This window comes from Denticeps clupeoides, chromosome 19 (assembly GCF_900700375.1).
Source record: "Denticeps clupeoides chromosome 19, fDenClu1.1, whole genome shotgun sequence".
NCBI classification, from domain to species: Eukaryota; Metazoa; Chordata; class Actinopteri; order Clupeiformes; family Denticipitidae; genus Denticeps; species Denticeps clupeoides.
In genome coordinates this window covers 12,175,364-12,199,221 of record NC_041725.1, presented here as the reverse complement: position 1 = coordinate 12,199,221, position 23,858 = coordinate 12,175,364, and the positions used below count along the sequence as shown (strand labels likewise).

The window sequence follows — 23,858 nt, the reverse complement described above, 5'->3', positions numbered from 1 at the left end:
TATAATCGAGATATCTGAACGCATGTGTGCAAGCTTATCTCTCCAGTTCACGGAGAAATGAAGGGAGAGTTTATCTCCGGCTTCCTCCAGACGTGGCTATCAAAGAAAGAAAAAACCTGTCCAGGTATCTAGGTCTGGGTGTGGACTTCCTCTTTGAGATCCAGCCTTCACAGTCCACAACACAAGCGACAAGATCCGACGCATTCGGGCAAACACGTTGACCCCAAGTCCTGTATCTTCTGCCACTCGTCCTCAGCGTTTGGTGTAGAGCAGTTATGGCTCGTGTCTTATCCGGTGTGGCCGTGTTTGCCGATACGGTTTCCGCTTTTTCGGAACTATACGCCACAACACAGCCTGGCAGCCATTTAGATGATAACTGCTAACATGCACATCCACTCTCTTTTCATCTGTCTACATGCTGGGATCATCATGCTAGGCACAACTGCTCAGGTATTTAGTGGTATTACAGTGTCAGAGACACCTACTGAGAAATACGTATGTATATTTTGGTGCAGGTTTCTTTTAAATGTATAAGCACTGTGTCAAGGAGGACACTGAGCTGCAACAGGATTTTCTTTTTGCTCTTGAGCACTGAAATCCAATTCCACGCCTCATTTTCAGTTCTCAGTGTCATGGCCATTTGGCATGGTGAGGCAGGTGATCTGAAATGATGACAAGACTGGACGAGGAAGAAGGACGCATTCACACAACGTCATAATCCATGATGAACGGGACAGGGGTGACATCCGGTAACAATGACCTGACGGTGAACAGACACAAACAGGCAGCTTTATACAATCAGACACAGGTGAACACTATTTGGAAACATTACACAGGACGAACGTGAATCTCTGGACCGGATCCTGGAGTATACCTTTCCGGACACTCAGCTTGTTACTGATTTGGACTCCAGAGCTGAAGAGCCGTGATTTAAAGCAACTGGCTTTCACTCAAATATTGACTTCCTGCCGGTCTAAACTGGAAACAGCTAAACAAGTCTCAGTCTAGGAGCTGAACTGAATTCTTGAAACAAACACAGGTGCTTTTTGGTTTAAATGTTTACAGTAAAATCTAAATGTTTCAAAGTGGTGAGCTTTGTGCTGTGATGGCAGCATTACACACTCTCTGTGCTTTTCATTCATCATTCACTTTCATTCACCATGAAGCCTTATGTCCCATTTTTGCCACCATCATAGTGTCCTTGCCCCCCACAGACTGGTTTGTATAACGTGTAATTACTAATTAGTACATAAAGACTCTGTGTAGGCCTTCAAATGCATGGGCACAGAGAGAGACACATGCTTAACACACATATTTCTTGTCATGTTGGTCCAAATTCGATCTACATCCGTCAGTCACTCTGGCTCATTAAATAGTGTTGTCAGCTCAGGGCCACCAGCAGGCTCTCACCTCTCTCCAACCTGCACTGATAAAGAAAAAAAGAACATCTGCAGCCCTTCCATCTTTCCCTTCTTTTTTTTTTTTTTTTTCTTTTAATTTCCTCTCTCCCTGTCTGCTTTCTTCCTTGCGTCCAGATGGGCTTTGGTTTCCCTTCGGAGGAATCCTGCTACAACAGTGGGGCTTCAGGCAACCACATGCTTTGGGATGCTGGGAATGGCATTCATCTCGGCTTGGCGTCCAACGAAAGCGCGTAGAAACGGCTGTGTGCCACAATGGACGTCCGGACGTTTTGATTTTGATTAGTTGGACATGAGTGCCGTTCCAGTTCTTTTTTTATATCCTATTGTGTTAAACTTTCATTGAATCCATCTGTACAAATCAACTTGTCCAAAAATGTTCATTTGATTTACTAGAGGCCGCTTTCTTGCGTTCTGCATTCATTGTTTGTTCATAAACACTTAGGGAACAAGTCATTTTCTAACAGCTGTAAACAGCTGACAACACACACGCACACTCACACACACACACACACACACACACACACACACACACACATTTTATTGTACAGTGTTAGAGCCGATCCAAATGACTGCACTGAGTGGAAAGGGGAGGACGCGTTTCTCCCATGTCCATAAATTTGGTGGATATTTTTGGAGCCTGGCTGCATGTTGGCAGGCTGGCCGTAACCCCGCCGCTCTCGTCTCCTGCGAGGCTGAGTCCTGTGCCATGGCGGGAGAGGGGTGGTAAATCATTCGGCTGCGTGTTTCTGCGATGTTAACAGTAGCAAAGCAGCCCATAAACTTGAGGGAGGGGAAAAATTGTACTGACTGCACTTTTTCCTGCTCTGTAAACCCTCCATCCCTCCCGTCCTCCCGCTCTCCCTCACTACCTCCATTCAGAGGCGCTTCCTCTTCATTTGTTCTTGTCTTCGCCAAAGGTCTAGTAGAATTTACATTTTTACATTTACAGCATTTATCAGATAAAAATAAAATTAAAAAATACAAATTCCTCCCTTGCCCATCTGCGCATTCCCAGAGTAACAGATCCTTTAAAAGATAGAGGGATCGAGGGCATCTTTTCATCCCGAGCAGGGGCGTCTGGGAGAGTTTAGTGGACATGTGGAAACCATTGGCAGCGGGACACATGCTGATCAGACAAAGATGTCCTCCCGGTGCAGAGCATGTTCCTCTGCTGCACGGCCGCTGCTGGCCACTTATTTGCTTAGTTTCAACCATTTGAACGTTCCTGCCATTCCTCCCTCTCATCCTACTCTCCATTTCTCCTTCTCTGACTTCCCTAGATTCAGAAAAATCCTCTTTTTAATTGAAACTCAACTTTTTTCAGTGACTCATCAGTTCTTTCTTTTTCATTTCTTTCTTTTCTTTCTATGCATTCTTTCTTCGTGTCTGGTAAAGAGATTGGGGGGTGGTTGTGGGGGGTTGGAGTGTCATGAAATCAAAGTGGGCATGACGAACGACTGAAGGATCTGCTCTTTTCTTTTCCTTTTCTCTCTCCTTTTTTTCATCCTTCGTTCCCCCTCTTGATTTTCTGTCCGTTCTTTTAAACAGCCTGGATCGTGTTTCCTGCCTGCTGATGTAACGACATGGTCTCATCCTCAGACCCCTAAACAGACCCAGAGGCCTGTATACACACACACACACACACACACACACACACGCAAATTCATTTTAATGTCTATGTGGGGATAGAAAGCTTTAAATATGAAACATGTGTATTATAAATGTGTGTTTATGTCTATATAATATGCCTAACCTAATCCTAAACCTTAGGCAACATAAATATAAACACACACACTTTCCAACTCACATAAATTTTTGAGTCTTTGTCAGAAGGAACCTAAGGCACCTTCACAAAATCCAAACACACACACAGACATTTGCACATTGAGAAAAACACTTTTCTAACACATGCTTGGCATAAACACTAAAACACACAAACACACACACACACATACTGGCCACTGTTATTTGTTAAACATGTGGGTGTAGTGCACTGATCATTTGTTGCCAGTGGGTGGGATGTGTTTGTGCTTCTCGCTGCTTTATATCTGAAATTGTGAAAATTGTGACTTCAGAGAATCCTTCATAGTCACACACATACACACACACACACACACTATTCTGTTCAGATCTGTAGCACTGTGTCCATCTACATTTACAGATGTGAAGTGCTGCCAGATCCCATGAATCACCAATAAGCAGCTCCTCTCTCACAGCCGGGTTATGAAATCTCCAGTTTACACTTAACTGAGGAGCTCCCAGCAGATGTTTGGTTGCAGGGCACATGTTCAGAAGAAAGGCACGGGGTCAGGCCCGGCTCTGTGGGCAGATGCCAAGTGTGTGTAAAGATGACAGCCATTCATAAGGAAACCCACCCGTTCCTCACTTTCTGGAAGATATTCTTCGTCTTCTCACTCTTTGTCTTTTATAGCTTACTGACAGCGTGGGCAGTTCCCCTGACCAAACATCCGATCCAGAAATGAAGCCAGGCTGCTGTTTTCTGCATATGAAGGAACTATTCTTTTGGCTTTATTAGTTACACAATACTGCAGTGATGCTAACAAAACAGTTATTGGAGATATGTCACCAGGCAAAAGTTACAACACTCATTCATTCTTTTCTGACTTTTTTTTTCCTTCACATTAGAACACTTAAAATTCAGAAAATTAATGGTGCAATATTTTATGCTTTTTTTGGGGTTGGAATCAACTAGTAGTAAAATTGGCTCTCTGTTCTCCCCTTTTTTTTGTTCCCCATGCTTTGCTCCTCTCCTCCTTCTCCCAGCGTCATAGGCCCCTGTTTGGGCTTCACTAGGGTGCAGCTGCAGGGCTGGGTGCTGTAGGGTGGGGGGGGGGGATATGGAGGGCAGGAATGTTAATTGTGAGCGATTGTTTTAATAAGACCCGCATTGCAGATGCTCTGAGGGTGGGTGGCGCAGTAGTGTGTGTGTATGTGTGTGTGTGGTTTGCGCTGAACATCGGCAACTCTTACTCTCCCAGCATGTTTTCCTATATAACGTTCAGTAACGCAGGAATCGGAAGATGATTTAAGAGTCGCTTCTCCAAGTGAAAACTCATAGCGCAGCAGTTTCTGCTCTGACCCAGTTCTCCAGCAGAGACCAGCGCAGGGCGTCCAGCGGAGGCCCTGGCACCGCCGGTGCGCTCCCAGTATGAGCACCGTACCACCAACCAAGGTCTGCATGCAAATTGCACGTTGCTTTTAGAGTTGATTCATGCGAGTCCACCACCAACGTGTGCTAATTCAGCCCTGGGACTCCAGCACGGGGGAATTTTTCAAGATGGATGTTTCTGATGCAGCTTTGAGTGCTGAAGAGGTAAACCTGCTGTGTGGCACGGAACATGGGGCTGTTGCTGTTTTCACATGCAGCGGGGTCCGTCCGTATGTGTGTGTTTAAACCATTAAAGTTTAATCTCATTAAGAAACGGGTCAGTGGTGGCCTAGTGGTTAAGGAAGCGGCCCCGTAATCACTGAGGTGCCACTGAGCAAAGCACCGTCCCCACACACTGCTCCCCGGGCGCCTGTCACGGCTGCCCACTGCTCACCAAGGGTGATGGTTAAAAGCAGAGGACACATTTCACTGTGTCACCATGTGCTGTGCTTCAGTGTTTCACAATGACAATCACTTTACGGAACAAAAAGTCCTTAATGTGCGGCAGCAAGATTATATGTGCTTGTTAAAATAGATTTTATAAGTATAAACTATTTCTACAACGTTGTTTTATGTTCAAATTATCACTATTAAACTCATAACCTTTAACGTTAACATAAATTTTAACATAACCTCTCTGCTGTTTGATGAGATAATGCATTTTGGACATGTTTGTAGAAGAAATGGTGAACTTCAGACAAGGACTGTGCTGTGTGAGCCACATGATGTATCGCTTATTTAGATAATAGCAAACATGTCATCTTTTTTTTTAATTATTAAAATAATATAAAAAAAAAAATGTACCAGAAAAATTGGTGACAGAATCAGTTCTGACATATTTGGTTTATGACCGTATTTGATAAGCAAACTGCTTATTTTCACAGCCCCCCCAACCATACGAGCCACTTATCACATTGACAAATGCACAACATGTACATGCAAGACAAGCCACCTCGCTAGAGCTGTAGTACAAGTGCCCCCAGCACTACTGCACCTGTTCACTTGTTGGGACTATCATGTTTGAGAAATATGGATATAGAATTTGATCATTTATTGCCATTTGTTATTCGTTTACCTCTCGCTCATCAAAGCTGGTTATTACTTCTTGATTCCCTGCGGTGTTTGGGCCTCAGCATCACTGTTGTGAAAACTTCGCGTTGGATCGGACCGCGCCCGGGCCTCCGCGAGGATATCACACTGCAGCCGGTAACCATAATAACTCGCGGTGTGATCCGGCAACGGCTCCGACTTAAACGGTCACACGTGAGCTCAGGACCTTTCTCATTTTTTTATTTTTTTTTCATTTTCAGAAATTGAATATGATGGAGGAGCTCCCATTTCTGCTCTTGTTTATCCGTGTGATTAGATGTCGCTGGCGCTTAACTTCCTGTCCAAATGAATGGCGCGGCACGGCCAGGGCGCGGAAGGCCAGGCAGGGCGGTGGCGGCGCCCGTGATTGGTGGAGGAATCCGAGAACTTTCTTTATTTACCCCCCCCCCGCTCGCCCTCCCTGCCACTCCGGGTCCAAAGGAGGCTGTTTATTGAACTTGTAGGTGCCGAGTCGCTCTCTCCAACGCACCCCCCCTCCGCCGGACCCCGCATGATGAAATGAGTTACGTCCGTTTAAATAAACACCCCGAGAGAGGGAGTGAAAGGACCCTCTTGTTTGTAGGTCAGGGTGCTGCGGGTCTCCCCCAGGTCCTCCTGCCAATGTGCCAGCTGCGGCGGCGGAGAGAAGCGAGGGCTGCCGTCTGCTTTGGGCCACCTATGGCCTCCCGTTTGATGACATAAGTGTCACTTTGGGGTGCGGACGGACCATTCTGGCCCATCTTCTACGTTCCAGCACCATTAAAAAGGAACCACTGTTTTATAATCGCACACTGGAGCATTCAGCATTTCAGGGGATAATTTCCCTCTCCCATTAATTATCCCACAGTTATTACTGTCCAAATTATTTATTATCAACTTTTTATTTTTTTCAATGGTTGCTTTTGATGTCTGTTTTTAATAATGTTTTTTTTTTAAAGTTCCCTTTTTTTACAAGTACATTTCAATTCATTTAAAAATTTATGACAGAACCTTTTCTTTTTTTCTCTAATACTCGCAAATCACCTGGCTGACACACCGCACCACTCAACTCATGCCAGCTCCCTGCCAAAAAAACAAGCGCGCATCCAGGATAATAAAATCTTTCATAGATGGTCTGTCTGTGAACCACAGCATATGGCAACATAAAATAAACCTGCAGCTTTATTTCCCAAGACTCCCTCATGGCCAACTGGCAGCAGAGGGGCTGGTGAAAGGGGGTCATTATTTAATGGCCACGTTTGGCCCTGGCGGAGGGTGTGTTCAAAGACAGAAGGGCCGTGCGTGCTTGTTGAGAACGATGCAACGAAACGTTTGCGAGACGCGTGACACTTCTGTGCGTAATTTGGTTTGGGCTCCGCCGGGTCCGCTGCCGTGAGAAGTGGGGGAGGGGTCGTGAGCTCAGAGCTGAGGAATTCGGGATGGAACCCGGTCAATGAGGAAGACTTCAAGAACCTTCTAGCCTCACAGACAAGAAAGGAGCATATAAACACTGTTTGGTGAAAGTTGATTTTAGAGCAGGAAGAGAGAGGAGATGGTGGGACTGTGAAGGATTCTGTCCCACGGCTCATCTCTGTCAGGCCGGGCCCTGCTCCACTGCTAATGAGAAAGCTGTATCGATCTGTGCCCTGTGCCAGAAAGAGCTCTGGGGCGGCCCGAGGTTTCCCTGCTGCCATTTCCTTTAACCAGAGAGAGGAGTAATGCAAACCAGAGGTGCCTGGGAGTGGACATGGAGGAAAGAAATGGGGAATAGGGATCGATGGGGAGAAAAAGACAGAAAGAAGTATAAACCGCGTATAGAAGTCAGTCTTGCCTGAACGTCTCACATTTTTATACGTGAGATCTGACGTTATTGGCAAAAAAGGGGGATTTCGTGACGCACAGCTGAAGGCATGTCCCTGTAGGACGGGCGGATTGAGCTGGGAGGGGAGCAGCAGCCAGACGGGCTTCGACAAATCCGCCGCAATCACACGCCACCCCTCTAATCTCTGAGCATCGCTTCAGAACACAACGCCGGAGTGTCTGGTCATCTGACCACAGTCGTCTCGCGGTGTTGACATGTGCAGTGGTGGACCCCAGAATGCGAGGGGTTTGCCTATCCCGGCCAACCGATGAAGTCATTGTAGTTTGTTGTCCCTTCAGTACGTTGTGTTTTTCCGTCGCCTGTTCACCGTACACATCCAGCCAGGCCGGGGAGGGGAACTGAGGATCATGTGGGAGCAATTAATCAGTTCAATTTTTTCTGATTGCTCACCACGGAGTCCACTCATTCCTGCACATGGCCGTTTTCTGACCCCTTGGCTGGACCTACTGAACAACAAAATTCTTCTTTGTGAAAAAAAAAAAAAAAACTTAATCTATTTCTTCCACAAATGTTGCTAATTTAATATGTTCCCTTTTATTCTGTGCAAATATAGGATACAACAGAAATCCCAAATAAAATAACACTAAAAATTGTATACAAAGCAGAATTTGATATTCTGATATATTTTAGGCTTTTCAATGCACTGGACGTATGCTGTGATGTCCTCTGTCAAGTTAGACAATGGAGATGAGGATGGTTTTCCAACAGTCCTGAAAGCATTCCTGTGTTGAGAACACGTTGGCTGGAGGTGATAGAACATATTGGAAGAGGTGATAGAAGAGACCCTGAAGATTCCCTATTTCCAAAACGTCTTTCTTCGTGGTCTCCATAGCCTCCATGGAGTAGGTTTGTGGAAACTTGTGACTCATGTTGTGAATTCAATCATTTGACTGAATGATAATGAACGGCACTGTTTTATAGTGTAAGAGTACCCACACTATGCCCTTATAAGGCTGCACTCTATTGTCATGTTTTATATACATATATATATATGTATATATGCTGATGAAGGGACTACTGCAGAGAGACAGTGCAGGGGTGGACAGTTCTAGAGGAGAAGTTAAAAGAATTTAATGCTCCATGGCCTGTCATGGCCAAAATCCTTTTTTTTTTTAGGATTATTATTATTTAATTTATTTACTTGTTATTTTGTTGTTGCGTTTTCATCAGATCTCCGATTCTCCACAGTGGCCTTTTTTTTTTTCAATTGCTCCAGAAGATTTCTGAGGAAGCTTACCGTAATCCATTTAATTTCCTCTGAACAAAGCTCATTTGATCGCCCCGCGCCGGCTTGTGTGCGGCATTAAGTCGTCCTCATTTTCATTAATATCAGAGCCGCAGCACGGGAATCTCATTTTAATTTGACATTTGGGCATCTGTTTTCAATTTAGCCTGTGTGGAAAGGACGAGAGAGCAAGAGAGTGATGGGAGGAAGAGGAGAAAACCACCGGAGGCCGAACGCCCCCCCTTCACATCCAGTCCGACCTGAAATGATGAATCGGGGTGGAAGCATTAGCCAGCGATTAGCACGCAGCCCCGGCGCTACCGTGGACCTGCGGCGCGATTTGTCAGACGTGTTGGGCCACGGTCGAGCCCGGCAGATGTGTCCTACTGCAGACAGAAGCACTGCGTGGCTTCAGGCCGGACTTGATAGCGGCACAGAAAAGTGTCGGGAGTGGGTGAGAGAGAGAGAGAGAGAGAGAGGGGGGGGGGGTTAACATGGCTGAAAAAAACATGACTCCTGATAAGATAAGAGATGTCCTACAAACTTCCAAACCTTCCTGATGTTGAGTGAGGAAGGGAAGTGACTGGGAACTTTGCTCACACACACACACACACACACACTCCCATCCCTCCAAAATACTCTCACACGGCTGCCAAGACAAAGCGGCATCTTCACGGCAAGGTCTTCTGATACACACGCAGACCCACTCCTCCTTTTTAGCGGCAGTGGAAACATTATCTGGAAAAGGGACAGCTGCAGACACGGCTATGAAGCGCGGGCGGGTGAAGAAACAGAAAGGGGGACGAGATGGAGGTGAAGAGTTAGAACTTTGAGGTCCATCGTCAGCGAGATGGTTGTGAGACCGTCACCCTCTGCGCTCTCCAGCAGGGCAAGTAATTCCGGCGGTTATGGCCTGAGACCTCCATCTTCTTGCTCCTCCACCCTCCCTCCCTCCCTCTCTCCGTGTGTCAGACCTGGACTCTCAGGGTTTGTGTTTTGAGGGAAAGGGACGGCAGATGTTCGGGGTTAGCTGCACTCTTGTGTGACCGTGCTTTTGTCAGCTGGGCTGCGTGCTGGGAAAGGACGGGGGGGAGGCGAAGGCTCTGCTGTAAACATTGTAAAGAGGGATCACGGAGGTCCTGGAGTTGATTCCCTAACTGTGCGCGAGGAACACTGCAAGAACACCGCGGGTGATCACCCACAAGTCCTGGAGAACAACAAGCCAAGCCGAGTGCAAAAATCTCATCCAGGGTTATGTGATGCCATCATTTTTTTTCCTCAGTACATTTTAACGGGAAATTTGGAACAATCTATGCCATGTCTCTTTTATACATGAAAGTGCTTTGATATTGAATTTATTAGCATTATTATCGTATCATAATATCGTAATTCTTTTGTTTTATGTCTATTTTATATTTTACCAGGCTGTGAAGGGACTGACTGAAAAAAAAAGAATTCTGTTAAAGTAAAAGTTTAATTTTGTATTTAATATCGCTCACTCTCACACACACTCACACAAGACTCATTCCTTTCTCTTCTCTCTTGATGAGATTTTCTACCCTTTCTGTTCCGGTCATGGGGTCATCCATGAAGTCCAACCTTCATAAAGTGAAGTCATAAAAAGCTTCACCGTGCTGAAGAGAATAATAGAAAGGAGAGGGAACCTGAAGTGCATCAAACATCATGTACACCAGTTACTGTGGAAGATGTGAGTGATATGACTCTGGTTTACATGAGGTGGTGTGAGAGTTTAATGGAAGAAATCATTAACTCCCCTTCCTCTTTAAAGGCCATTTCCTGTGTTGAGGTAGGGTCGCTTCTTCTCTTTTTCGGTGGAGAAAATGGGGGGAGAAGTGCTTCATGCTGTGCAGTTGCAGACGGCGGAGAGCGGAGTGTTGGCTCAGCGACGGCCAATTAAGTGCTTAGAGGGTTTAGGCAGGAATTTGTTGGCTGTCAGGAGTTCAGGTTTCTGAGGGGGATCCTGACTTTGATCTGTGGCCGAGACTCAGCGAGGAGACGGGAGCACGACCAGGGCATGAGAGGAGAGCACACACACACACACACACACACACACACACTCTTCTTATTATCTCATACACACACGTTCAATACAAATGCACACATTCTTTTACATGCAGAATTTATCAATCACTCTTGTGTTCATTCACACAGCTACACTATTTTATTATCACTCATACACATGTGCATGTTTTTTCACTCTTAGTTCTATGTCTTTGATTTTGTCAGACACGGGAACACACACGTGTACGTTGTCACTGCATTATAATGCTGTGTTATAAGCCTCTGGAGCATCTGTTTATCTTCAGCAAGGAGACACACACACACACAAAGCCATAATTCGCACAAACCTCCCTATCACATATTAGTGTGAGTGTAGAGAAAATCCCGGGAGTCTGGAGTTTATGTGAGTGGTTTTATGTGGAGTATAGATACATTCCGGCTGGGAAAGCCATTACTGCCGTGCTGTTCCTGGATGGGTGGTAGTTTTTTTTTTTTTTTTTTCCATCATCACTGTCTTTTTCTCTCTCAAATCAAAAAGTTTTTACTTTATTCCAGGGTGGAGCGTCTTCCATACAAACCAAAAGTTGATGTTTCCTCTGAGGGTCTCCAGATGATCCAGTCTCCTCCCACATGTGTATTATTGTGTGTGTGGGTGTGATTGTGAGCATTTCTGTTCCACCGAACCTGACTTGGATAAATGAGTTTAGAGGACGGATGCGCGGAATAACAGACGGCAGCACATCTCATTTGTTTTCCTTCAAGCATAATTTCCCGCCATCACATTCACTCCGGATGCTTCTCTGTCTATTAGACGCTAAATACCGAGGTGCTCGTCCGTCTGCCCGCCCTCACTAACGGCGCGTTTCGCTCTAAGAAGCAGTCGGGCCTGAAATGCAGGCACATTTGCCTCCTGTTTACACCCGCGATGTCGGTAAAAGCCGCAGTGTTTCCGTTAACTGGAGCACTTTAAAGAAATCCGTGCAGATGGCCGGGTGCCTGTGCTGCTGTGTGCTCCGGAAATGGGAAGAAGTGACCAGCCGCCGCGCTGTGCACACAGAGGATAAGTGAAGTTTTGCGTGACTCGCGGCTGTTATAAAAATTGCGTCTCCCAGCTCCGTATGCGTTAATGAAGCCGCTTTCCTGTCTTTTTAGAGTCAAATTTAGAGGCTGGAGTTGTGTCTTTTATGCCTAGGAGAGAATTAACTCGTCAGGCCTTCGGAGTTCTTTAGATTTAGTCAAATTTAGTTAACTTTTTTATATCTTGGTCATAATTAATAATCACTATGTATTAGTCTTGGTCAATAGCCAAATATGCACTGCAATTAGGGCTAGATGATATGACAAAAATGTATCACATTATACTTTCACATATTGATTTGATATTTCAATCCTTTTTTATCACAGTACATGTCCTCTTTTTGAGGCCAGGGTTTTTTTAATCTTCTGAGCTTTTTTTTCCACATCGTGGGCATTCTACACACCTATTCACTATAATCACACAGCCATAACTGCAACACACATGGTTGATGAACTTCTAACTGAACATCTGCTTCATCGGTGTGAAAAAGAAAATAGAAAAATATTCAACAAGCAGTTAATACATTTCATGAAAGACTGCCCGATCAACTAACTCTTCCAATCACCAAAGTACTTTTTTGAATAAATATGTATTCATACATTTATGATTGTCCAATTTCTACTCTTTCTGCCTTTTTTATCTGTTTCATTTTAAATCAGCATTTTCTTCTCTTAGAATGACCTCAGTGAACGTGTGTTTTTCTTGACTATATGACAGTCTGTAGACTGACCTCTCATGTCTTTGCTTTTGCAGTACTCAGAGACGACTTCAGGCAGAACCCCAGCGATGTGATGGTGGCAGCGGGGGAGCCGGCCGTTATGGAGTGCCAGCCCCCTCGGGGACACCCGGAGCCCACTATTTCATGGAAGAAGGATGGAGCGAACATAGACGATCGGGACGAGCGCATCACGGTATGACTGGTTTGAAGGACACGTGTTCTGTTCCTGTAGCCCAGGGAAACAACATGCAGCTCGATCACTTCTGGCCACATATAAACCAAGTCCGGCCTTGTGAAGTGTATTTTTCTTAATTGTTCTTTTTCATTTATTAAGTGTTTTAATGAGTGTGTGACATTTCATTATTGCTGCTCCATTAGCTAAGCATCCGCACATCGATTAGCCTTTCCTTTATTGAGGAACAGCGAGCTTCGCTTGGAATGAGCCGAGTGTGAATCCGGGAGAATGATCACGTCGGAAAGTTTGGGCCGAGAGGAAACTTCCCTCCGTCTCTGATTGACTGCTTGCTCCTTTGATGCCTTGCCACCAATTAGTCAGCTTTAATTAAGACTCTGCTGTGTGCAGCCTCTGTATCAATCAGCGGACTGTCCTCATTAAAAAAAAGACCAGACCCCGGTGGACCCGAGGCCGTCCTGGCACGGCGCTGCACTTCCTCTTATTTATTTATACTGAGGGAGAAGCCATTGGAGTGTGTCGTTGTTTAATCAGATCGAGCGGCGGAGCACATTTAACAAGGCCACGTCAACAGGAAGCGCGCTGCTCTGGCCCGGAGGCGGGATGAAACCGCACCGGCAGGGCATCGCACCTGAGCTTGACGGCCACATCTGCCGTTGGAGACTTGTTTCCAAGCAGACGTTTCAAAAAGGCGATTCAAAAACTCCCATTCTGCCCGGCAAAGCTGATTGGTCAGGGTTAGACTGTTAAAATCTTATAAATATCTCGTAAAAAACCCCATCGTCCGCTGCCATCCATGCATGGGCTGGATTAATAGCCACTGCCCTGCAGTTAATTTAAAGAAACAAGTGGCTAATCTGTTCTGAATTAAATCTAATTATCATTCATTTAAGAAGTAAGTGCCCGGAGCTGAAGAAGAAGGCTTTAATCAGCGGTTAGCAAGGCGATAGCTTCGGTAGCGAAGTTTGTGACTGGCACGTGTGTGTGTGTGTATGTGTGTAAGAGCGTGTCACTGTTTCAACCTTGTTGAGACCTGTAATCTCTACCTTTCGCCTGAGAGAACAATGGGAGCTTTAGCCTGTCATCAGAGTGGCTGTGCACCCACATACCCCTGCACGCATGTACACACACTCGCGTTTGGTTTTTCACTGCTTTCTGAAGACATGTAACAACTAAATTACAACCTTACATAAAAAGTTGTTTCTATGCCTAGTGCTATCCATAAACTTGATATAATTTTTTCTCATAGTCTTTGCATAGTTCATAGAGGCTAGAATTAAAATGTATGTTACTCATCTTTTAATATTTTATCTGTGACAGGAAAGGAAAGTGAGTGAATGAGTTAATGTTGTGCTTTAATAGAAGTACAAGGCTTTGACAGGTTATCACTATCTGACCCTTTATTTTTGCCTATATGTTTGTTGAACCTGATCCATGGAAGGCCAAGTTGGGTGCAGGTATTGGAGACAACCTCTCAGTCCTTCACATGGCTCTATACACCTTTATTGTTGGCTCAGTCCCAGCTTCTTCACCCTTTTACATATTCCCCGGTTTCATATGGGATAAAGTAGTATAAAATGAACTTATCATGGGTCACATGGTTTGTGCAATAGCCACTGTGCAAACGCTGTTCTTGATTAATATTGTAACCTGTTTGTAAAACGTTTTTTGGCCTCCGACCTTTTTAACTGTCATGCGGCTTTTTTACTACTCTGCCGTCGACAGCGTTTCCCATAATTGAGTTGGACTCGCTCTGAACGCTGCACACATTGGCAGAGGCTGCTGTTTGTGAGCGGGTTTCCACGATAACATCCGCCACAAGATCTAGGGATCAGAGGGGGTCGTTTAAAAAAACAAAAAACTTTACCAAATGTATTTTCTTTTTCGTTTCTCCTAGCCCCCGTGTGAAATCTTTCAAGGAAATGTTTCAGATTTGCCCCTTAAAGTCCTCGGTAGCTCGTCTGACGCAGAGCGTAGCCTGCAGCTACACGACCCGAGCTAAATGCCTGGCCGGTTTTGAGGAAATAAAAACAGTGCTGTTTGTTTGAGACCGATTTCGCCGCAGGGCTCTGTGTGTGTGTGTGTGTGTGTGTGTGTGTGTCATAATGCCTGCGTATGTACAAGTGGCTCAGCAAAAGTGTTTAACAGATGAGGCAATGGGACGGCAGGGACCACCATGGCGATGCGTGTTTAAGGGCCGGGGGACGGTGGGCTTCACATGGATGGGTAAGAGAAGATAAGTGAGGAGAGGAAACTTGTATCTGCTAATGAGAAGAGCAGAGCTGCCCCTGTAGCCTGTCTTCGGCTTTGCGGTTTCGGTGGGCCTGTTTTGATTGGCCCGCTCCGCCTTGGATATAGTGAACATGTCGGAATGCACAGTTCTGGCTTTTGCCCAATCTGGGGCCCACCTGCCAAAGTGGAACCTGCTTTCATTCACTTTGGCACGACTTAGGGATGGAGACACGAGAGAAGCGGCATCCGCCTCCGGTAATCGTGCCAAAGAAAGGACCCGCCGCCGCCTCTCTGCCGTGTTTGGAAGACGCTAACTGTTCCCACCTGTGCCGGAGTTTTCCCAAAGGAGCAAAATTCCACACTCAGCATAAACCGTTTTTGGAGCGAGCCAACCCTCGTTTGACAGCAGCGACAGTCAGCATGTCCACAAATGGCCGGCACATGCACCACATTGTCTCATGTATCCTTTGTTTAGTGTTGCTCTGGCCAAAGAGTCTGAACGGGTGCCAACTCAACAGGCAGCCAATGAGGATTGTGCACCGTCAGCTCCAGCCAGTGACACGAGACAAAGGGGACGGAGGGGGTGGCGCTTTTGTCCCTCTAATTCCGGACTGAATAGCCTGATATTGTTCAGCGTGTGAAGGGCAAAGGACCCCAAAGTGTTGAAAGTGGCTCATTTTGATGGTATGGAAAATATTGGCATAATTCCCCAAACATATTGTTCTACCAGCCCAAATAGATGCAGCGGAACTGCGAAAGGGCTCTACTGTCCTCCAGCTCTGTACTGGATGCCAATTAACACAGCAGTTTGGGTTTAAGTTTTGGGGGTTGTCATCTACAATTGAATAAATGATGTCTGAATACATGAAACATTAGTTCCTTCTGGGGCCGATCTGATGGCAGTTGGAAACATCAATCCACAATCATGGAAGAGAAGGCCTTTGACTGGGATCGCCTGGTCTGTAGGGTCAGCAACACCAGGAAACGTTCTTTGGAGGAACAGTGATCTAGATGGAGTATAGATGAAGTCCTTATAATTCAACCCAGGAAACCTGGTTCAACGCTTGGAGACCTCTGAGACAGGCTTAGACCTGGTAGGCTATTCCAAGACTTGGGTGGTATGTTGATGGAAGAAAGGTCTGATTTTCTTTCCTCATAGTTTACAGGACCATGACACAGATGCTACATGTTCAGAGAAGGTCATAAGTCATAAGAGATGTTCATAAGTCATGACACCCATGTTTCTTGTAGCTTTTGTAGATGCAAAGGCTGAAGATTCAGTTGTAGAAATTATTTTATGATAGAGGTTTTGGCTGTGATGGATGGTGAACAACCTTAGCTCTTGAGAGGTGGAATGAAAGCTTATATCTCACCAATAATATCGTTGTACAACAGGAAACCTTCACGTCCTTATCATTTATTATTAAGTCCTGTAGATGAGTTGTGAAGATTATACACTAATCTGACCTGCTTTTTTTGCTATGCTTCTGGAACCATGCTCTAAATTTCAACAGCACCTGCAGCCCAAGCAGACTGAGCACGTAACACAGCGAGTGGGATTCAATGAGTCAGAACGTAGCGGCCCATAAAAAAGCCGGCACAAGTGCCGCGCCGCGCTAAAGTGAGAAGAAGCAGGGGGTTCCTTGCTTGGGCTGCCCGCAGCTCCCCGTCATTGACTCCGCTCACCCCTGTGGTCTTTAAATACAGGGATCCGTTACTCTTGCGGAGTGGGGGTGTGCTTAATCCCCTGGAGTGAAGGGGCAGGGGGAGCCATTGCTGCTATTGTCCCACGACACAAGTGGCACAACCAAAGGACCTGAGCTGACACTGCGAGTGCCTGAGTACAAAGCAGATCCTCGGGCCTGTAATCAAAGCCCTGGGAAATAACAGGAGGCTCACCTGCATTCACACACACACACACACTTTTTTTTTTGTTTGAATTGGTATGTGAACAGCTTAAAAGTCTTAGGCCCCAGGGCAAGCACTCATTACTGTTACAGCATATGTTTATGGGTCAGAAGGAACATTAAGTTACGTCAACATGACTCATGCAGTTGAGTCTTGTCTGAACAGGGACCCGCTCAGAGTAAGTGCTAATGCCGCGCCTTGACCTGCTTTAACTGTATTAACCCTGCTGGGAAAGTAATACAGCGGGGGAATTAGCAGAGATCTGATGTCAACGATAGCCTGCAAATTACTTCAAAAAATGCACTCATTTCATTAAAAGACTTTTTAAATGAAATACCATTTAACAGCTAATATTTGCTTTGAGTTCCGATGTATCTTAGTTTTAATATATAGTTATGTCCATTTAAGCTACAACAATATTAATATCATTGCTCCATATGTTTTCTCTTACCTTGCTTCTGTATTCTGTAATTGTTTGCCCTTTTCCACACATTGTTCTTATTTTCAATTATTTATTTATTTTTCTTAAAACCCACAGATACGGAGTGGGAAGCTGATGATCACCAACACACGGAAGAGTGATGCTGGGAAGTATGTGTGCGTGGGCACCAACATGGTGGGCGAGCGGGAGAGCGAGGTGGCCGAGCTGACTGTGCTGGGTAGATATCCTTTCTCCCGTCCTCCTTGTCATGCTTTTCATCCGTCCTGTGTCCTTCCACACCCCTCTGTTTGTCCTCCGGCGGCGAGCTCCCAGATGTTTTGCTCTGTGGATTTGTGGGTTTGTGTTGCCGTCTCCATGGGGACTAAACAGTGTCGCTGACCCCGGTTGTGCATGCAGCGATGACCATGAACTCTAATATACACACAAACAGCCGATACATTTCCCACTTCACCGGCCAGCTGTGGCCCATTTATCTGAAGGTGACCCTCGACCCCGTGGCCAGACTGGGCTGGGTCATTTCAGACATGGGACTGACCTCAGATAAAGCCCCTCCCATCCCTCCCTTTTCCTGTCTTCTGACACATTGTTAATGTAAATCATATTCCTTCCTCCATTTTTGCCACGCCTTCACTTGTTTAGGGCTGAGAATAATGTCAGAGTATTAAGCGGTTTAGTGAATCACAGCTACGCTGTGTTCGTGTGTGCTTGCAGAGCGACCCAGCTTCGTTCAGAGGCCCAGCAGCATGTCTGTTTTGGTTGACCAAAGTGCAGAGTTCAGGTGTGAGGCACGGGGAGACCCGGTCCCCACCGTTCGGTGGAAAAAGGAGGATGGGGAGCTGCCCAAAGGAAGGTCTGTTCAGTTCTCTTTCATTCTACTATCATTCTACAAATTGCATTTTCCATTCTTTTTTGGATGTTTTGGATATCTCTGTCTAGATGTTGCTTTCTGGATTACCAGTACAGTGTTCCTAAGACGTATGCGTGTTTCCGGGTTCGCAACTCAGGTATGAGATCCGTGAGGACCACACCCTGAAGGTACGTCGGTTGACCGCTGCAGACGGGGGCTCCTACACCTGTGTGGCAGAGAACGTGGTGGGCAAGGCTGAGGCGTCTGCGACCTTGACCGTCCACGGTAGGACCTCACTGCACACATCCTGACTTACACACCCATCCCCCCTATTCACACCCATAACTAATAAACAGTTACCCTGCGCATTAATACCTGTGTTTTAAAATCACTGACCCTACACATGTGGCTGAATGTGCGCCGAGCGGGTAGAACAAGCATCGCCCCAAATGTAGAAAGGTCCCTGCTCTGTTAAATGTCCCCTATTGAGATGTTGGGAATACAAAGCTGGGGTTCGCAGAGTGTGAACACAGAGAAAGAAGACATTCATCAGAGGGGGCTGGGGTCCAGGACGGGGTGCAGAATCCCCCCAGTCTACTTAGAGAGCCAGGAGAAACACTGCTTCCATTTAGTACTGACCTAATGGGAACCGTGGAGGTGTGTGTGTGTGTGTATGTGCATGCCACTGAAATGGAACGTAATGAGGTGTGGGGAGGGTTTGGACAGGGGGTGGGATCCATTTATCTCTTAGGTGTGTGAAAGAGGGTGTGGTTATCTTTTTATCACAGGCAACCAGACGTTACAGTTTCCTTCAAGCTGTGGCAGACACTCCTCCCCTGATTCCAATTTTGAGCAAAAACACACACCTTTGAGATGATGTAAATGAATTCATTGGAATATTGAACATGTCAAGGAAAACTTTCATTTCGTCTTCAGTGTGCAGTGTAGACCAAATAAAAGAAATTTTGACTGTTTTGACTGTGATCATGGAGATAACAGTGTTTATGCGGTTTACATTTACATCCATTCATTTAGCCATTAAGACCCCACGCTTTTGTCCCAGGGCGTCCATTCCCAGCTCTGCCCATTTTGAGCTCTGACAAGCGGGGACAGACCCCTCTGTATGTCCCTCTCCTCGCACCGGTTCACATGGGCCCACCAGCAACGGGGGTCCGCTCAATCAGAGCCTTACATAATGAAAGGCTACAGGGGCCCCCAGTCCCACGGCCAGGAAATGACACGCCTCTAATCACAGGAGCCTGGGAAAAAAGGGGAAGCTGGGTAATTGAAGAGCTGAATGGGCAAAGGAGAGCAGGAAGTCAGATAGCGAGTGAGCGAGACAGAGGGATATGCAGATAGAGCGCGAACTGAAAGAAAGAAGCGAGTGAGATGGGAAAGATTGGAACGAATAAAATAAAATGGGTTATTCTACAAAAAGAAATATTTAAATGGGTTATCGGAACCTGCTAAACCACTTACATAGTTGGATGCATTCAAATGAATTAGTTTAACTATTGCTAAGCAAAAGGTTTTTTGATGAAATCAATTAATTTGATTTCATCAATTAATTGATTTACATGTAAATAACTTATATGCATAGCAAGACATGAGAACTGAGGAGTTACAGAAAAGGCTCTTACAAGCTGGTATTTGTGGTGAACCAGAACTCTCCCATTACTGCCCACTCACTTACCCCCAGGTGCCCGGTTGGTAATCTGCTTCCTGTCTTGCAGCCATCACAGGGACGTACTTTTCCAACTTTGATTTAATTTAATAACTTACAACAAAATATTGCGTTTTTTTTTCCCCCCCTCAACATCTCCTGAAATATGAGCTAGCTTGGCTCAGCCGAGTGTGAGCTTTTCACACCTCCGAGGCCGATTCCTCTATGAACAATGTCCACACTGTGCCCCAGCACCGGGAGCTGTTTTTCTTTCTCTCTCGTTACAAGCCCTCGCCCTCGACTTAATCACCGAACTACTGTTTTACATACATGTTCCCCTGTCTGTAACAGCAGGCCTGCGCCCATAAACATGTCGCCCCAAACAGGCTATCTGTTTACCGAGGACGCACCGGTGTTCTCTTTGATGGGGTTTTTGCACTCAGGGTCATGATTGTTAATACACTCCGGAGTCGTATTAGCAGAATAGAGCGCTTGTCCTGTGGAATGTGGTGTTTTGTACCTCAACTGTTACTGGAAAATGCATAAAAACCTTAAAATGGAACACGCACAGACACACATTTTACAAAAATAGTGCTGTCATAATGTGAATGGTGCGAATAATTGTTTATTGGTGTTAAATACATGTTACTATGAAATTACCAAGAGGGAGGGTGGTGCAATCAAACATGGCACATAGTCTACTTGATCCTCCCTTTTTAAACATCCTTAAGTATCATAATAGGTGGATAGTAGACTTTATTTACCTTTATTTTATTTCTGTAAAACCAGAAAATGCACTTAATGTGACATTAGTGAACATGTCCCATGCATTGCATCGTATAAAGCACCAGGAAAAGATGGCCCCTAGTCTCTATTAAAGACCATATCACAGTAATAAAGCCAGGACTCTGCACCCTGGCCATGCTCGGGCTCTGTCAGCTAGTAATTTTGTCGTTAGAGATGATTTATCTGCAGAATAGGCTGGAGCTTCGGTGCTGAGAGGTCGTGTGAAGGGGGTATGGCGGGCGGTTGCGTCGTGAACGGTGTGCCAGCGGTGTGCCGGGCTCGGCCATGTCACAGCCCCCTCATCACCTCCGCTCGCACAGATCCCTCGAACAAGAGCCCCACACTCGGCCTGGCAGGGGAAAGCTGTCGGGAGCCTCATTAGTGTGTGTCTGTGTATGCGTGTGCGTGTGTGTCGCTCTTGTCTTGCTTCTGTTTCCTGCTCTGTCTCGCACACACTTTGTCTCCCTCTCCCCCTGTCTCTCGCACACTGTAAGGGGCTCAATAGACGCATTATGTGGGGGTCATTACCAGCCAGGGGCCTCTGTTTAATTGTTTGCTGTTGGTCTTTAATGATGTCATAGTAATGCCACGTCATCTTCTCAGATTGAGACAGTCAGCAGAGGAGAGAGGCATAATTTGCTGATGGTCAGACATCAGCATGTACCATATTCACACAGAAACACACAAAAGTAGGATCAGAAATGTGTAAAACTTTTACATTAATTTGCAGTGTTTGTCGAAGTATTTCAACCCTCGAATGTAATTGTTTCTTTGTTGTTGAATTTTGCTGTTCATTAAATCTGACCGCAGAATGCACACAGGGCTGTGTGAAACCGGTACTGCTGGTTAAATCATGTCAGTGTATATGGCCAGAGGTCGCTTCTTTAGTTACATTCCTATTGTCCCCGTCACACACCTGAGGACCAGAACTCTCAATGCTGCCATTAAACAGTCAGGCGAGTCCTAGGTGAGGTTACACTAGTCATCTCAGGTAATCCAGCTGCGATTGGGAGGAGTACAGTGGGTATTGTGTACAAGTGGGAAATTGTATTTTCACATTTCATTAATATACAATACCCATCATCAATACACATTTATTGTACATAGGAAAGTTATACATATAGGATCCAGTGTATTTGATGTATTCACGTTGAGTGTGTGTTGTGTGTGTGTATTCAGCCTGAGCCAAACTGCCAACAGCCACGCCTTGTATTCATTCTGGACACAAAGCTTTCCTCACGCTCATCAATGTCGTGATTTGATTTTTTCTCATTCCATGTCTGATTTGTGCCATGTTGCTGTTTTATATTAGCATCAATTGATTTGTTTGTGTTTGTTTTTTCTTTTTCCTTTATAGTCATGTCTGGTAAGTTGAATTGTCACCCGCCACCTTTTCACCATTGACAGCGGCAGGAAGTTGTCAGAACATACTTCATCCTCCTCCCATCACCTCTGTCCACCCACCAATCAGAACCCATGTCTCAGTTATCACCGGCAACAGTGACAAAGGAAATGAACGGGTAATAGCAGAAATAGCTCGGTCTGAGCGCCCAAGGTAACTCCAGTCATTCTCATTCTGTTATTTTACCGCTCTGAGCTGCCTCATGCATTGCAAAGCACCCGGTTCCCCCCCGCCAGCCCGGACAAATCACATATGCAGGGGAAGTGACAGACTCCCAGATTGCTTTCATGTAGGCAGGGAACAAATGGGACATGTGTCCCACTCCGGGGATTGCATTGCATATGAAACAATTTTAACACGTTTACCAGTGTGCATGCGGACAACAAATTTCGGGTTTAGATGAAGACACATTAAATATGGAAGTACATTGTCATGTTCTACGTCAAAACAAGTGATTGCAATAGGCACTGAAATGTCTTTAAGCTGTCTAACATCCAAAATCATCCAATTGAAAGTTCATTTGGAGTTCCATAGGAGTTCGCTCATACGCTGTAAAAAAAATGTATTCAAGAAAGTATAAGGCATTATTTCCAAGAATGCATTCTAAGTTTAAGCCATCATAGATAAATCATCTTTACAAAATACTCTATGATGGGGGAAAAGCTTAATTTGCCGTCATTTTGCTTAAACTGACTTCTATGAATGATAAAAAAGTCACTTTAGCACAATTTGCATGGCAGGACTTCTTGACACTAATTTAGTGGCAGTTTGACTCAATATAATTGAAATTTACATTTTTGTCACTAGAGATTTAAATTTGTTTCTGGAAAGCAAGCCTTTTTGTCTTTCTTGGTTTTCACTTTTTTCAGTGTAGATAAAGATTATTATTATTCTAATAAGACTGGTGGAATAAAGTCATGACTCAAATCAGTTTCTCTTCTTATTTAACCAGGTTTTCTCTATAATTGTCACCATGTACATGCCATTTGTTAACAACCGTTTAAACACAATTACTCGCTCACATCACTTCGTCTGCAACGTAGATGGTCTTTAATATGCATGAGTACAGCTCACATCCCGCCACCCGACTGTTTCAGCCTGCACAGATGGCCCGAATTTATCCTCCCATTCCCATGTTTTATTGGTTGGTGCCCTTGCCCATGCAAATGAAGAGGCGCAGGGGTCGCACCCATTTTTTTTTTTAATCTGGTCCCTCCACCTTCAATTCATTACATCTGTTCTCATCTCCTCGGCATTACAGAGCGAGCGACTTTCTGTATGTTTGTTCCTCCAACCACCACTTTGAAATATGGAAAATCACACAGTCCGGATATTTTTTTGCTGTCACTGAAGCTATTGAACACTCTGATGTGACATTTTACTGCCTTTTTTTTTGTGTTTTTTTGCCCTGAATAACACACACTCTCCCTTCCTCCCTTCTTCCCGTAATCATACACACACACCAGTGCCCCCAGTATTTGTGGTAAGGCCTCGGAACCAGGTGGTTGCTGTCGGTCGCACCGTCACGTTCCACTGTGAAGCTACAGGCAGCCCCCAGCCAGCCATCTTCTGGCAACGAGAGGGTAGCCAGGTGAGTGTGTGTGTGTGTGTGTGTGTGTGTGTGTGTGTGTGTGTGTGTGTGTGTGTGTGTTGTTTGGTCGCAGGTGATTACCCAGGAGCACAGCACTATCTTTTCTCTGATTGGGAGCTTTTTATTAGGCCTTGGGGGGTCGGCACTTGAATACACCCCCTTCAGGCCAATATGTCTCTTTAATGGACTGGATGGGGAGTACTGGCCCAGC

At 45.4% G+C, this 23,858-nt stretch overlaps 1 protein-coding gene across 7 annotated transcripts in view; it reads left to right on the top strand.

Moving 5' to 3' along the window:
* The window catches only part of robo1 (roundabout, axon guidance receptor, homolog 1 (Drosophila)), a 217,170-nt gene that overhangs the window by 161,595 nt on the left and 31,717 nt on the right, over positions 1-23,858 (top strand). For 5 of the 7 annotated variants that reach the window (XM_028961526.1, XM_028961528.1, XM_028961524.1 and 2 more), the window contains 6 exons: positions 12,619-12,776; positions 17,455-17,575; positions 18,070-18,208; positions 18,363-18,490; positions 22,012-22,020; positions 23,523-23,647. In XM_028961526.1, coding sequence (XP_028817359.1) covers positions 12,619-12,776; positions 17,455-17,575; positions 18,070-18,208; positions 18,363-18,490; positions 22,012-22,020; positions 23,523-23,647 — 680 coding nt within the window. The remainder of the gene's footprint in view (positions 1-12,618; positions 12,777-17,454; positions 17,576-18,069; positions 18,209-18,362; positions 18,491-22,011; positions 22,021-23,522; positions 23,648-23,858) is intronic. The other 2 variants (XM_028961527.1, XM_028961525.1) reach the window with 1 other exon arrangement.